Here is a 16,098-nt window from a genome sequence, read left to right as displayed (position 1 = left end):
CATTTGAGGTACTACAGCTTTTAGTATCACTTCTGCGGCTTCATCTGTCCAATCGTGCGTTCCTTTATCGCAAAAGAACTGGGATGTGGAGGCTAAATGACGTCACATCCGTTTTGTTAGCATTCCATTTGCAGAAAAGTTGAGCTGGGAAGTTCACTGTTCACTGGTCAGATCCACTCGCTAGCCAGGCTAGCCATTGTTAGCAATAACAGTTGATAACAAGGCATTTCGTGGCATTTTGCGCATACAAACACTGCAGCCTCATGTCCACACAGATAGAAGTAGGCCGTGCTGTGTGTACAGCTGATTTAATGAGACACAAACAAGACAGAAGCGCTAAATAGCATTTATACGATTACTAATACTGTTGTTGCGCGGATCAGCCATCTTGGATTTTTCAGGTCGGGGCTGCTGAGGCTCCTACGAGTTTGGAATGGGAAATACCAGCTCTAGTGACGTCACGTCCCAGCTCATGAACTTTGAACTGGTAAGATTACCAGTTCCCAGTTATAAAGGAATGCACGACAAGGCCGAGCTTGTCGCCTGGTGCTGATGCAGAGATGTGTGATGTGTCATCTGGGATTGAGTGTTTGCTGTTGCTAATGAGCAGAGTGTTAATCGCTAAAATAAAGACAGCTTCCCCCCACACCCCTGCCAGGGCAGAGAGGGACACCACCATGCCATTAATGCTGGCTTATTCTTTCTCTCAGTCCATCTGTCTTTCTCCATTGCTTTCTCCCTCTCCAGTCGTGTTTCCGTCCAACTGTCAAGCACATTTTAGTCCAATTTTGAAATGTTGCAAGAAATAAAATGGGAATTCGGTGTGTTGCCATCAACTCAGTTGAAGCGAATAAGCGAAAAAATGAAAAACATCTGTGAGGAAAATGGAGTCTTTCAAGTATTGATCAGTATTGGGCAAGTTATTATTGTTTATTTAGCCATATTTCATGCTTTCATCTGAAGACAAAAACAAAGAAATGCTCGTGGAAATATCAAAGAGATGTGTCTGTTTCGTCTCATGCACCAGCCATGTAACCCAATGGTGTCCTGGCGGGTGAGGCAATTCTACAGTAGGAGAGCGTGGCGGACAGATATTTGATTTCACAGACAATAATTCAGAACATCACTTTTGAACTGTTGCACAATGACTTTCAAACATTTGTCAGGGTGATCATACCAAGCCTGCAGAATGTCATTATTTATCTCTGCGTTTCTCTGCGTCTCTCATTTGTTCATCGACAAAATTATTTTCTGCCTCAAGCGAGTGCAAAAGGTTTTCTGCGATACTGAGAAAAGTTTATCGAAGGTTATGACAATAGGGGAGAACAGTGGGGTCTACTTGTATTAGAACTGGGATTGAAAGGGGAGAAAGATTTAGGATGTTGATAATTACATCCTATTTTATGTTTTGAAGCCAAATAATTCATCATCTCAGTGATTTGAATGTCATGCTAATAAAATCCAAGACAGAGAGCCAGACAGAGAGCGAGAGAAGGGGGAGCTGGGGGTTTCCTCTTTATGACTGTGGGAATTAATGTTTCCCCCTGTCTCTCAATATATCTATTCATACCTCTCTCTCTTCTTCACCCAGTCTCTCGCCCGCTCTCCTTTATGGCTCACGCCTCCCTCCCTCTCTTTTCTTCCCCCAGTCTCTCGGCCGCTCTCCTTCATGGCTCATGCCTCCCTCTCTCTTTTCTTCAGCTAGTCTCTCGCCCGCTCTCCTTCATGGCTCACGCCTCCCTCTCTCTTTTCTTCAGCTAGTCTCTCGCCCGCTCTCCTTCATGGCTCACGCCTCCCTCTCTCTTTTCTTCAGCTAGTCTCTCGGCCACTCTCCTTCATGGCCCACACCTCCCTCTCTCTTTTCTTCAGCTAGTCTCTCACCTGCTCTCCTTCATGGCCCACACCTCCCTCTCTCTTTTCTTCAGCTAGTCTCTCGCCCGCTCTCCTTCATGGCCCACACCTCCCTCTCTCTTTTCTTCAGCTAGTCTCTCACCTGCTCTCCTTCATGGCTCACACCTCCCTCTCTCTTTTCTTCAGCTAGTCTCTCACCTGCTCTCCTTCATGGCCCACACCTCCCTCTCTCTTTTCTTCAGCTAGTCTCTCGCCCGCTCTCCTTCATGGCCCACACCTCCCTCTCTCTTTTCTTCAGCTAGTTTCTCGGCCGCTCTCCTTCATGGCCCACGCCTCCCTCTCTCTTTTCTTCAGCTAGTCTCTCGGCCGCTCTCCTTCATGGCCCACGCCTCCCTCTCTCTTTTCTTCAGCTAGTCTCTCGCCCGCTCTCCTTCATGGCTCACACCTCCCTCTCTCTTTTCTTCACCCAGTCTCTCGCCCGCTCTCCTTCATGGCTCATGCCTCCCTCTCTCTTTTCTTCAGCTAGTCTCTCGGCCGCTCTCCTTCATGGCTCACGCCTCCCTCTCTCTTTTCTTCACCCAGTCTCTCGCCCGCTCTCCTTCATGGCTCACGCCTCCCTCACTCTTTTCTTCAGCTAGTCTCTCGCCCGCTCTCCTTCATGGCTCACGCCTCCCTCTCTCTTTTCTTCAGCTAGTCTCTCACCTGCTCTCCTTCATGGCCCACGCCTCCCTCACTCTTTTCTTCAGCTAGTCTCTCGCCCGCTCTCCTTCATGGCCCACACCTCCCTCTCTCTTTTCTTCAGCTAGTCTCTCGCCCGCTCTCCTTCATGGCCCACGCCTCCCTCTCTCTTTTCTTCAGCTAGTCTCTCACCTGCTCTCCTTCATGGCCCACGCCTCCCTCACTCTTTTCTTCAGCTAGTCTCTCGCCCGCTCTCCTTCATGGCTCACGCCTCCCTCTCTCTTTTCTTCAGCTAGTCTCTCGCCCGCTCTCCTTCATGGCCCACACCTCCCTCTCTCTTTTCTTCAGCTAGTTTCTCGGCCGCTCTCCTTCATGGCCCACACCTCCCTCTCTCTTTTCTTCAGCTAGTCTCTCGCCCGCTCTCCTTCATGGCCCACGCCTCCCTCACTCTTTTCTTCAGCTAGTCTCTCGCCCGCTCTCCTTCATGGCTCACGCCTCCCTCTCTCTTTTCTTCAGCTAATGTAGTCTCTCGCCCGCTCTCCTTCATGGCCCACACCTCCCTCTCTCTTTTCTTCAGCTAGTCTCTCGGCCGCTCTCCTTCATGGCCCACGCCTCCCTCTCTCTTTTCTTCAGCTAGTCTCTCGGCCGCTCTCCTTCATGGCTCGCGCCTCCCTCTCTCTTTTCTTCACCCAGTCTCTCGGCCGCTCTCCTTCATGGCTCACGCCTCCCTCTCTCTTTTCTTCAGCTAGTCTCTCACCTGCTCTCCTTCATGGCCCACGCCTCCCTCTCTCTTTTCTTCAGCTAGTCTCTCACCTGCTCTCCTTCATGGCCCACACCTCCCTCTCTCTTTTCTTCAGCTAGTCTCTCACCTGCTCTCCTTCATGGCTCACGCCTCCCTCTCTCTTTTCTTCAGCTAGTCTCTCACCTGCTCTCCTTCATGGCTCACGCCTCCCTCTCTCTTTTCTTCAGCTAGTCTCTCACCTGCTCTCCTTCATGGCTCACGCCTCCCTCTCTCTTTTCTTCAGCTAGTCTCTCGGCCGCTCTCCTTCATGGCCCACGCCTCCCTCTCTCTTTTCTTCAGCTAGTCTCTCGGCCGCTCTCCTTCATGGCTCGCGCCTCCCTCTCTCTTTTCTTCACCCAGTCTCTCACCTGCTCTCCTTCATGGCTCACGCCTCCCTCTCTCTTTTCTTCAGCTAGTCTCTCGGCCGCTCTCCTTCATGGCCCACGCCTCCCTCTCTCTTTTCTTCAGCTAGTCTCTCACCTGCTCTCCTTCATGGCCCACACCTCCCTCTCTCTTTTCTTCAGCTAGTCTCTCGGCCGCTCTCCTTCATGGCCCACGCCTCCCTCTCTCTTTTCTTCAGCTAGTCTCTCGCCCGCTCTCTTTCATGGCCCACGCCTCCCTCTCTCTTTTCTTCAGCTAGTCTCTCGGCCGCTCTCCTTCATGGCCCACACCTCCCTCTCTCTTTTCTTCAGCTAGTCTCTCGCCCGCTCTCCTTCATGGCCCACGCCTCCCTCACTCTTTTCTTCAGCTAGTCTCTCGCCCGCTCTCCTTCATGGCTCACGCCTCCCTCTCTCTTTTCTTCAGCTAGTCTCTCACCTGCTCTCCTTCATGGCCCACACCTCCCTCTCTCTTTTCTTCAGCTAGTCTCTCGGCCGCTCTCCTTCATGGCCCACGCCTCCCTCTCTCTTTTCTTCAGCTAGTCTCTCGCCCGCTCTCTTTCATGGCCCACGCCTCCCTCTCTCTTTTCTTCAGCTAGTCTCTCGCCCGCTCTCTTTCATGGCCCACGCCTCCCTCTCTCTTTTCTTCAGCTAGTCTCTCGGCCGCTCTCCTTCATGGCCCACACCTCCCTCTCTCTTTTCTTCAGCTAGTCTCTCGCCCGCTCTCCTTCATGGCCCACGCCTCCCTCACTCTTTTCTTCAGCTAGTCTCTCGCCCGCTCTCCTTCATGGCTCACGCCTCCCTCTCTCTTTTCTTCAGCTAGTCTCTCGCCCGCTCTCCTTCATGGCTTACGCCTCACTCTCTCTTTTCTTCAGCTAGTCTCTCGCCCGCTCTCCTTCATGGCCCACGCCTCCCTCACTCTTTTCTTCAGCTAGTCTCTCGCCCGCTCTCCTTCATGGCTCACGCCTCCCTCTCTCTTTTCTTCAGCTAGTCTCTCGCCCGCTCTCCTTCATGGCTCACGCCTCCCTCTCTCTTTTCTTCAGCTAGTCTCTCGCCCGCTCTCCTTCATGGCTTACGCCTCACTCTCTCTTTTCTTCAGCTAGTCTCTCGCCCGCTCTCCTTCATGGCCCACGCCTCCCTCACTCTTTTCTTCAGCTAGTCTCTCGCCCGCTCTCCTTCATGGCTCACGCCTCCCTCTCTCTTTTCTTCAGCTAGTCTCTCGCCCGCTCTCCTTCATGGCTCACGCCTCCCTCTCTCTTTTCTTCAGCTAGTCTCTCGCCCGCTCTCCTTCATGGCTCACGCCTCCCTCTCTCTTTTCTTCAGCTAGTCTCTCGCCCGCTCTCCTTCATGGCCCACGCCTCCCTCACTCTTTTCTTCAGCTAGTCTCTCGCCCGCTCTCCTTCATGGCTCACGCCTCCCTCTCTCTTTTCTTCAGCTAGTCTCTCGCCCGCTCTCCTTCATGGCCCACGCCTCCCTCTCTCTTTTCTTCAGCTAGTCTCTCGCCCGCTCTCCTTCATGGCCCACGCCTCCCTCTCTCTTTTCTTCAGCTAGTCTCTCGCCCGCTCTCCTTCATGGCCCACGCCTCCCTCTCTCTTTTCTTCAGCTAGTCTCTCGCCCGCTCTCCTTCATGGCCCACGCCTTGTCTTGTGGGATTAATAGGCTCGTAAAAATTGCTGATTCTCCCTTTAGACGCCTACAGACAGATGGGAATTTATGGATGGCCTGTGTGAGTCTGTGTGTGTGAATGAATGTGTGTGTGTCTGTGAACTTGTGTGCATTGTGTGTGCATGTGCACAACACATTTGTGTGTGTGTATGCAGGGTTTCCCCTGCCATTATAAGGCTTAGGCGCAGCATCCAAGCCATTTCGGGCACTACCTAAGCCATATACATGTAAACTCAATGTTGGTCCCCCGTGGACTACTTTAGCTAGTTTTGTCTTGGGTGGTGTTTATTTATTATTAGCTCTGGCTTTTCCACATGTTTGTACACAGATATGTAATAATAATGGTCCAAAAAGATGTGAGATGGCATATTATTTTAATTGAAAAATGTAAAATGTTCTTCCACAACCCCCCGCCCACTGACACACCACATACGCCCTCCAAAAAGCCAGGGAAAAGCCTGATGTGCATGTGTGTGTGAATCCATGTCTAAATGTGGACGGACATGTGTGTATGTGTATGGGAATACATATTTTCACAAGTTCAGAAGGCAGAAGGAATTTCCCTCTTGGGATAAATAAAGTACTCTATCTATCTATCTATCTATCTATCTATCTATCTATCTATCTATCTATCTATCTACCTACCTACCTACCTATCTATCTATCTATCTATCTATCTATCTATCTATCTATCTATCTATCAAACATGTGTTTTGCACATTTGCAAATACTGTAGTTGTTTTCAATTACAAAATCTATCACAAGGCTGCAGATTGTGTCACAACAAAGGCATGCCTGTACACTATTTGAACTTGTCAACAGGTGTGTGTGTGTGCGTGTGTGTGTGTGTGTGTGTGTGTGTGTGTGTGTGTTTGTGTGTATGTGTGTGTGTGAAGGCACGTGCACATGCGTTTAAGTAACTGTTATGGTTGTTTGGGCAAGGACAGGGAGGGATGGGGGTGGCAGGTGGCCAGCCAGCACTGGAGAGCAAAACCTACATGAGAACCTGGGTGTAAAAACAAGCGTATTGTATAAAAGAGTCTGGGGATGAGTGACTGGATATACGTATAAGGGTCAGCTGGTATGAGCGTGTTTGCTTTAGGTACTGCTGGATACCTGCAGATACTTTGGCATTAACACCACCTGCTTAACAAAAGAGCTGTGTGCAGACAGATGATGTGTGTGTGTGTGTGTGTGTGTGTGTGTGTGTGTGTGTGTGTGTGTGTGTGTGTGTTGATAGATGGTGTCAGTGGTGCAGTAATGGAGCAATGTCAGAGTGAGCGCCAAGAGAGATTCGAGGAGCAATTGAGTGCTCAAGAGAGGACACACGCACGCACGCACACACACAGCCCATTGTGTGGTTGAAATGTATGTGTGAATGGGGCCATTGTGAAGTCACTTTGAATCATCTATCCAAACTCCGTCAGAGGAAAATTGAAAGCTGCTCTTTGCTAATTTAACGCTGTTCATCACTTCCTGACTGTTTGTATACATACTGTATGTTGGGTGCATTTGTGTGTGTGTGTGGGCACGCGCATGTGTGTGTGTGTGTGTGTGTGTGTGCGCGCGCATGTACGTGCCTAAACCAAAGCAGGAATGTCAGCCTTTGTCATCCAACTAACCAGTCTCCTAACAGACATTGATAAATCGGTGGTCAATTCTAGGATAACCTTAGAGCCATACACTGCCAGCCTAATAGTTTACTGATATTACAATGTTTTCCTTTCCTCTGACTTCCTTGACCATTTCTTAGGTTGGTCAAGAGCCCCACGCTCCAGGCATTTGGCAAGTATTGTGTGTGTGTGTGTGTGTGTGTGTGTGTGTGTGTGTGTGCGTGTGTGTGTGTGTGTGTGTGTGTGTGTGTGCCATATGCAAACAGGTAGGCCTGTAGGGCGGCAGTGTGTGTAAACAGCTAGGTACAGTAGCATGTCTCAGAGCAGCTATAGAGAGGGGCTTTCAAACAGGCACAGGTAGAGGCCATGTTTAAGGAGAGCTCCGGCTGTTTGCAGAGAGCTAACAGGGAGTACAGGGACAGTCTGTCTCGGGCTGACCTACAGGGGACTGAAGGTGCCCCATCAAAGTAGACCTGACTACTGAGGAATCTAGGCCACAGAGAGGTCCTGTTTGTGCACTGCAGGTGTGTGTGTGTGTGTGTGTGTGTGTGTGTGTGTGTGTGTGTGTGTGCGTGTGTGTGTGTTAACAAACATAGCCTCAGCCCAAGGCAATCTGCTCCATTTTTGGCCCAGAAGCTGTGGGCTCTGCAGACTCTGCAAAGATCTTATCAGTGATTCTCAAGCTTTTTGACACGTCGACTCTCTCCACAACAAAGCGATTCCCTGTCGCAGTGTCTTCTTGCAGGAGCAAATGTACAGGATGGCAAACTATGACATTGAATTTATAAGTCTTACTTTCCCTTTAAAGGCTATATTAATTGTTTTATTACAGGAAAAAGCCTTGAGGCCTGCAGATATTCCCTGCTTCTCACGGAAAAGGTATTTATCAATTGTAGATTGCAGAAAGATATTTACTTCAGATCCCATAAATCATCTGGCGATGGCCTGGTTGAGAAGCACCATTGATCTCTGGTTCCTCTATGCTTATTCTCTATGATGTTTCAGCTCATTTCAAAACTTCTCTCAATCTGCCCTCTAACTGCCCCATGCAGAAGCCACACATCCCTAAACAAAGCGGCCTATATATGAGGAAGGCACGCATTACCTACAGAGCTCCTCTCTCTGTGTTGCGTGTGTGGGTGCCTTAACAATGCTGTCTATTTCAGTCCCCTGAACCCAGCACCCAGTATGCTGGTCTAAATGTACTGACCCCTAGCCAAGGTCAAACCTATTACATCATCACCACAAAGACCCTCCATTCACCAGTTGGTTGTGACAAAAAAACATTCCATATTTTATGCTAATGAGTTGTTTCCGACCCCCACATTTGTGATCGGGCTTCCAACAGAGCAGGACACACAAGCTTTGTGAAGTCCAGTTGAAGCTCTGCTCACACAGTGATTATTTCTGAAACAGCACTGCCACTCAGTGGTCTTGACAGAAACTGCAGGCTGCAAGCTTTGTGTTTCTACAAAAATATTTTTTGTGGAAACTAAGCCTCCTTGTGCTTTACTGCTTTGTAATATGCATTGGGGCATCCTGGAGTGATCTTTCTCCATTTGTATTACACATATGATCCATTTTAGACTAAAAGACAGAAGAGCTACAGTGCTGATATTTTAACTGATGTTGTGAAATTACCTGTATAGGCCTGCCGTCGTCTGACCCAATCATATTCCTCCATTCCATCAGCGACCGCTGCAGGTTGTCCAGTCCTGTCTCCCACAGCCGGACGTACCCGCCCATATCCACTGTGACCACACCCCCAGAACCCAGACCAGCCAATAGGACGTCGGAGTCTGACACCTTAGACAACCAGTTTGTGTAGGGCGACATGGTCATTGATCTGCCAATCAGAAGAATGGAAAAGTCAAGTGAAGTCATCAAAAAGGCATATCTACATTGTCACTTGATTTAAATACAAATGAATGGAGATGGATTTGACTATTTTCAATCTATTTAATTATATAATTGGAGAGCGAATAGTGCGGCGTGGCACGGGGCACAATCGCTCAACTGCGCCTGTGGGATGCGTAGGCCAGTTGGGCGTAGCGGCCCACCTGCAGGCGAGGCGAGCTGCGTCTACGAGCCCGCGAATCGGGCAAGACCTCAAGGGCAAGCCAACATGGTACAGCAGAAATGAGCAATGAGAAGGAGGAGGGGAAGGGGGATGAGGACGAGGCACGGTAGGCTAGAAAGACTGTTCCTAGTCTATTTAATTAGGTATTTAGTGAAAACTATGTGATCAGAGTTGGAGTTACATTAGAATTAATTGAAACCAAGCATGATACTTAGATCAGTAAGAAAATAGAAAAGTAAATCATATGAAAGACAAATCAGTAGTAATATTAAATTGCCTTCAGTGCAGTGCTGTCCCTGACCACTAGCTGGTACTAGAGCCTGCTTCAACAACAAAGTTCCACCAATTTCAGTTCTATTCAACAGATTGTGGCATGAGAGACAGGTGTGCTGTGTTTACCTTGGGACGGGAATATATTTGAGCCTCTTAGAGTTCAGGTCTGTCACCTCCAGGTATGCTGCTGCCATTGGAGGGGTGACATCTGGGTGACAGACAGGAAAACAAGCTTTTACAAAAGCAGGCCTGTTCAAACATGCTGAATGCATGCATGTGTGCTTTCACAATGTATATGATGTGACATGTGAAAAACATATATGCATTTGTCATGTTTTGCATACAAATACATAACAGTACTTCTACTTCTGCCCTCATGAGTGATATGAATTCTGACCTTTCGGGTAGACTTCCTTTAGTGGCACCTGGCTGGGCGGGACCGCTCGGACCACCTGATTGGCCGAGAGCAGACTGACACAGTTTGTCTGTTTGGCTGCACTGGAGCGAAGCCCGCCTCTGAGGAATGACTGACTGCCACCTTCACCACCCTTTATCTCTGATAGGTCAACAGGCCTCTTGAAGCTGTACACCTCATTAGGGGACTGGGCAGGAAGAAGAAGATGAAAAAGAAGAAGAAAAGAGGACGATTAAGAGGAAGATATTATGACCTACGAGCACACAGCTGCATAAGCTAGAAGTGTGCAGGCATTTCTGTCAGCCCAGCACGAGCACCCACTCTAGAAAACCTCATTCAACCAAGGTGTCATGCATGATAGCTTTGCTTTCAGTACAAATGTACCATCCAAACTGGTGTTGAAACTCAGAGGTCTTGGTCTTGGTCCCCCATTGTACAGTCTGCATACGATGGTGTTGCCAACTATGACATCAACAGCATCATAAAATGTACAGATGATTGGACTAATAAGCAACAGTGATGAGAGGGCCTATAGGAGGGAAGTGGAAGACCTAACCCTACAGTGCCATGAAAACAACCCCTCTTTTAATGGCAATAAGACAAAATAAATCATTGTTGACTTCAGGAAGATCAAAGACAATCACATGTCCATCCTATGTCCATCAAAGGATCATCTGCCAAAGAATTGTTGATAGTTTTAGATTTCCTGGTATACCCTCAGGCACCATCACATCTTAACACCAATTGCATCCTGCAATTTGACACAGCAGAGACTGTACTTTCTAATGCGTCTCAAGAGGTTTGGCATGAGTACAAAAGCTCTTGTGAATTGTTATGGCTGTAGAGTGTTCTGACAGGCTGTATCATTGGTTTGGTCTCAAGTAGGGCCGATGAGATGCTCTTCTACAATATGTTGACCTAATAGAGAGCTGCAGGAACGAGTCCGGAAAACATCGATGCTAACACTCCCGGTTCTTCACTGTTTTCGCCTATGGGATTTTTGAATGGGTTTTTGGCGCGATACTTCAAATAAGGTCTGTGTTTAACGCAAGCTTATTCAAACGCGAACCAGTGTTCAGCAGGATAATCTTCACACATGAGGACCACTTTTATGAGTTTTTAAGCTTTTACGTGTGCCGTTAAAAGGGCGGCTAGCTAGCAAACGGCTAAATGAGACTACACTGTTGAGTCGATGGGGATATTATACGTCAATAACATCATCACTTCAAAGGACGAACACAGAATTCTCTTTCCCTCACCTGGTTCAGCCCGGGGTAATCAGTGCACAGCAGCGCACACAACACTCCAGGTTGAGTGGTGACATGACGTGGAAGCCTATGCGACACTGTGTGTAGTTCTGGATTAGCTTAGCACGAGCTTTTTACTTCCAGGGCTCACATTTACGCTTCAAAACTCATGAAAGTGGTCCTCATGTATGAAGATTATCCCGCTGAACACTGGTTTGCGTTTGATTAAGCTTGCGTTGCCCAGATACCTTATTTGAAGCATCGCGCCAAAAACCCATTCAGAAATCCCATAGGCAGAAACAGTGAAGAACCAAGAAGTCTGGGACTTCCGCGTTCTGACTACAAAAATACGTCATCCCTGCGGCTCTCTATTCTATGCTTATATACAGTAGGTGTAGTTTTACATAAGACTTTGTCGAGTGCAACTTTAAAGGCCGGCTTTACCGTGGGGAATATGAATATATATTAATTCTTAAAAAATCTTAAATTTCGAATCCGTTGAAATTTTTGAAATTGCTTGTTCACAGCCAGAGAAAAAAAAAAATGAAAAAAAAAAAAAAAAAAAAAAAAAAAAAAAAATGGGCCAGGTGACGCGTTTCGACGCGAAACGCGTCACCTGGCCCAATTTTTTTTTTTTTTTTTTTTTTTTTTTTCATTTATTTTTTTCTCTGGCTGTGAACAAGCAATTTCAAAAATTTCAACGGATTCGAAATTTAAGATTTTTTAAGAATTAATATATATTCATATTCCCCACGGTAAAGCCGGCCTTTAATGTTCTAAAATCAGTTCAAATGATCAACATGCTTTACTGCAGCTCTACCAAACATGATCCTGCTCTCACATTGTCTCATCATCTCCTATACTCTCACCATGAGGTCTGGGAAGCCTACGATGACCTGTGCGTAGGAGCCGGTGTCGGCCAGGAGGCGGTTAGGTGAGACGATCTTCTGCTCCAGAGCAGCGCTCAGGTTCTCATTGGGGAGCTGGTCACATGACAGCATCTGGGGTACACACAACTCACCTGGGGGGAGAGGGGGCAGAACAGGGCATGATGGGAGAGAGAGATGGTAGGAGATGAGAGAAGGAAAGATGCTCTATATTACTGTAATATACACCGCCAAACATTACCTAATCTCTCGAGACAGACTTTCGACTTGCATCGAAAATCTGTCGGCAAGCTCTGTCAAAAGGGGTGTAACAGCGCTCACACGCATGCTGCGCTTTACCTGATCAAAATGAAGTGAACGTGACCGGTGTGTAGTCAACACTTACCATTTTCAGCATATAGTAAGTTGCTACTTGCTACTAGCAACAAGCTAGAGTTGTTATTGTTGTTTCATAGTGACGGACGGATTTGAGAGCGACATGCAGAGAGCAGAAAAGAAATGCATTAATGGGCAGAGCCGGTCGGTTGGAGCCAATGGCAGAGCTTGCAGGGAACGGAAAGGGATTTTCTTCTGCTGCCGACCGCGCCTCTTGAGTTCCTGCCCCCAGAGGTGCCCGGGCAGGCACGCCAAAGCGCTCCCCACACCACCTTGGATCCTGTCACGGTTCCCTGTTGCGTGCCCGGACGCGGAACGGAACAGAATGCAATGTTCACTTCACACTTGTGAAATGCTCCGAAACTGGGGTCAATTTGGGGACAAGTGTGCTCGGGAACGGTACCTGGGCGCCAGTGAGAAAGCACCCTAAGAGGCCAGCACCCATGGGTGCCCGCTCACTCTGCCTCACTCCAGCAAGGAAATGGGCTGCTGCAGCTTAGTTCTTTGTAGCCTTTTTAATTTTTGTAGTTTTCTTGATTAATTATCTATTTCCTATTTTTTTCTTTTTTCGAAACATTTTGAGTGTTTCCCTTTGTGTGTGTGTGTGTGTCTGTGTGTTTAACAACTCATCTTGTAAATAGTCCTGGTTTGTGATATAGAAGCCTGTCTCGGCCTGTAACTTCCTTTTCTGTCCACTCGCCAACCTAATATAATCCAAACAAATGAACCCCACCATTAACAGCTTCCCTCAAATGTTCCAGACATCCCACTTGAGCTAAAGAGTGGGGTAATAATGGCCCACTCCAGGTGATGAAGAGAGTGAAGCAGACAGCCAGGCAGAGTGTCTGCCATATCAATAAGCTCACTGCAGCCAGCCTCTCAGGAACACTTAGAATTCTTCCTTAGATTGCAGCAGAGTTCACTGGCCCCAATGAGATAAACAGAGGTCCATTGAGTTATTACACTGAGTTATGATCGTCATGCACTCATTCAGTCTAGCTCGCTGGGCATTACTCATGACTTCACATTCTGCTCTTGTCTCGCTAATTATGAAATGGAGCGGGAATGAAAGCTTAATATCGACTGAGCTCGGTTCACTTTATGGTTTTGGTTTGACTTTGAGTACAGTGGACGGTTTAGATAAGGCCAGATATCTTGTCAAGGTAGACATACTGTTGGCTGAGGGCACCAGTCTATCTGTCTGTCTGGTTGTGGTAATGGGGTTAGGTGAACTGAAAATGGCAGCACTCAGAAAAAGTTTCAAAAAGGTTTAATCCGCACAGGAGCAGTACAACAGATGTGTTTCAGCCTTTGGCGTTCCTCAGTGTTAATGAGAGACAATGGGTGTGACCCCATATAAAGAGGCAGAAACCAGGGCTGGTAATGTGCCCAGCTGACACAAATCAATAATTAGGCATACAAAAAAATACAAAAAATACATTTACATACGATCATAATATTCACCTTATTCCTGGACTTACGTTTCCCATGATTCTCAGCGGTTGCCGGTTGTCGACTTCCTGTTAAAAATGTTTTCACTAGCAAGGCTGCTGTCAAAGAGTGGGAACGTTTGGCTTATTTTATCCGAAATGGCAAAAAATAGTAACGTGTGGTTGCATAGCGGCGATATTTTACAAAAACGAGGTGAATGTCAATTCACTCGTACTGTATGGGCTTATTTTAGCCGAAAGAAAATAGTATGTGGTTGCATAGCGGCCGCTTTTGTTTTGAAGGCTAAACGTCCAAAACGGAACTCTTATTATTTGGTCATTGAACGTAGCTTTAGCAGTCTCTCTCTTTCAAGATTCAAGATATTGTCACTCCGTTGTACAATTATGCACGTGTGAAATTATTGTGCTGGGGGCATCATTACAAGACATAGGTAGGTAGGCTACAAAGTCACAACAATTATTATGATTATTTCAGTCTCTTTCGCTATGAACGGTCCTGGGCGGAAACAGGCAACTGGAAACAGGGAGGGAGGGTGTCATGGAAGCGCCCACGGTCTCACCAGGAAACTCGTGAATAGAGACAGCAAATACATGATCCCAGTAACCTGAGGTAGGCCAGAAGAAAAAATATTCTATATACAAATATTATTCTGCTGGGCAGCTCGGCTGCTGCATGGCCTCGCCTGCTCTATTGGCATGCGCAGCATATAATCCCCCAACTTCGCATTACTGATGACATCACAATTGCTTGGGTGACTGATCACATCATGGAGTGCTCGAGTCACTCAGCACACAATTGCTCAACTTCGGCCTCGCCCACAGCTCGGCTGCTGCATGGCCTCGCCTGCACTATTGGCATGTGCAGGGCACATTTGCTCAACTTCACATCACTGATGGCATCACTCACTGATGACATCACAATTGCTCTTATGACATCACTGATGATGTCACAATGCATATGTTCTGATCTGACTCACAAAATGTGCATATCATAGCAGACTGGAGTATTGGCCTTGGCGGAGGACTGTGCTCTCCGAGTGCACTTCTAGTAAAGGCAAGTTTTTAAATGGGTAACTTGAAAGTACTCTGGGGCTGGGACCTTGTAAAGCAGCTTTACAAATAAAGGTTATTATTATGATTATGATTATGTATACCTGAGCTGGCTCCATGGCCAGAGCTGACTGAGTCCTCGCTGATGGTGTGCAGCTGACACACCCCGGAGTCCTCAGCTCCCATGTGCATGGGCTTGGTCAGCAGGAACTTCCTGGTCAGCAAAACAAACACCTGTTTAGAGCGGACATCTTCCATATACAGTAATCGTTAATGAATGGTAGCTGATAGGGCATGGTGCAGGTTGGAGACCACATTGCATTAATATGTGGAAGGGGTATATAGCAATGGGATTTGGGGGAAAAAAACTTTTTTTCAATCACACATAGCTGCGTTTAGACTAGTTTTTGTAACCAGCAGGGGGCACTGGTCCATTTCATGGAACTACATTTTGTGATGTCACAGGGATGCAAAATAGTCACCTTTAGGTGACAGTCACATTTTTCAGCCCAAAATATAAGGATTTCTGAGTTGTTTTATGTCTGCCCTGGTATCTGTCACCTTTTTTCACTCTCCATGACTTTGCATCCCTGTGTCAGCCCCAGCAGAACATTCTCCTCTTGTGATGTCACTCCTGTTGTTATGTCACACGCCCATTTATAAAATGCCACCTTTTCCTCCATATTTATACCCTGGGGGCCTGTGTGGGGGGGGGGGGGATCTTTGTCTTTTTAGAGTGTTTTCACTGTAATCATGAGCCCAAAATGTCAATTCAGATTTTTTTTTAACCTGCACCATGCTCTTTAAGTGTGAAAGCACAGGAGAGATCTGAGATCTGTCAGTTACAGTACTTGTTGGTGTTGCTCTCCAGGAGCAGCCAGCGGTCCTCTGCCACCAGGAAGACAGTCTTCAGGTTGATGGGTAGGGAGATGGAGTGAACCCGGCCCTCTAGCACATCCAGCACCTCCAGGTGGTTGCTATGGTTACAGATGCAGACACACAGATGAATGGATGGAATGAGATCAAGTTGTTTTGTATAACAACTACAGTATGGTGTGGTTTGCAGTAGCTTACCCATCCTCCTTGTAGAAGAGGAGCCAGTTTTTGTGGGCAAAATCACGGCACATTTTATGGCCTCCCTGGAAACAACAAACAATATGCAGTATAGTACAGATTAACTTCAAAAGGTGTTTTGGGGCTATTCATTCAGTGACAACCCCACAAAACACTGTGACCTCTGACCTGTTGCTCCTTGCTGCTCCACCACTTGGAGGCTCTGCTGGAGGACTGATCACTGTCTGGAGACAACATGAGCCTCCGGACGGCACCTGTTACCACATCTACATGGAGCACTG

At 47.4% G+C, this 16,098-nt stretch overlaps 1 protein-coding gene across 1 annotated transcript in view; it reads right to left on the bottom strand.

The window, feature by feature from the left end:
- The window catches only part of vwa8 (von Willebrand factor A domain containing 8), a gene marked incomplete at its 5' end in the record, with an annotated part of 146,174 nt that overhangs the window by 58,348 nt on the left and 71,728 nt on the right, over positions 1-16,098 (bottom strand). Inside the window, 8 exons of the mRNA XM_083639135.1 lie at positions 8,607-8,811; positions 9,445-9,526; positions 9,716-9,920; positions 11,850-12,001; positions 14,848-14,957; positions 15,595-15,720; positions 15,818-15,882; positions 15,986-16,098. The exon at positions 15,986-16,098 is cut by the window's right edge and continues 7 nt beyond it. Of these exons, the coding sequence (XP_083495261.1) occupies positions 8,607-8,811; positions 9,445-9,526; positions 9,716-9,920; positions 11,850-12,001; positions 14,848-14,957; positions 15,595-15,720; positions 15,818-15,882; positions 15,986-16,098 (1,058 nt within the window). The remainder of the gene's footprint in view (positions 1-8,606; positions 8,812-9,444; positions 9,527-9,715; positions 9,921-11,849; positions 12,002-14,847; positions 14,958-15,594; positions 15,721-15,817; positions 15,883-15,985) is intronic.

The sequence above is a fragment of the Poromitra crassiceps genome (assembly GCF_964638095.1).
Source record: "Poromitra crassiceps genome assembly, chromosome: 6".
In the NCBI taxonomy this organism is placed as follows: Eukaryota; Metazoa; Chordata; class Actinopteri; order Beryciformes; family Melamphaidae; genus Poromitra; species Poromitra crassiceps.
The sequence above is the reverse complement of the archived record's forward strand: the minus strand, read 5'-3'. Positions and strand labels throughout refer to the sequence as shown.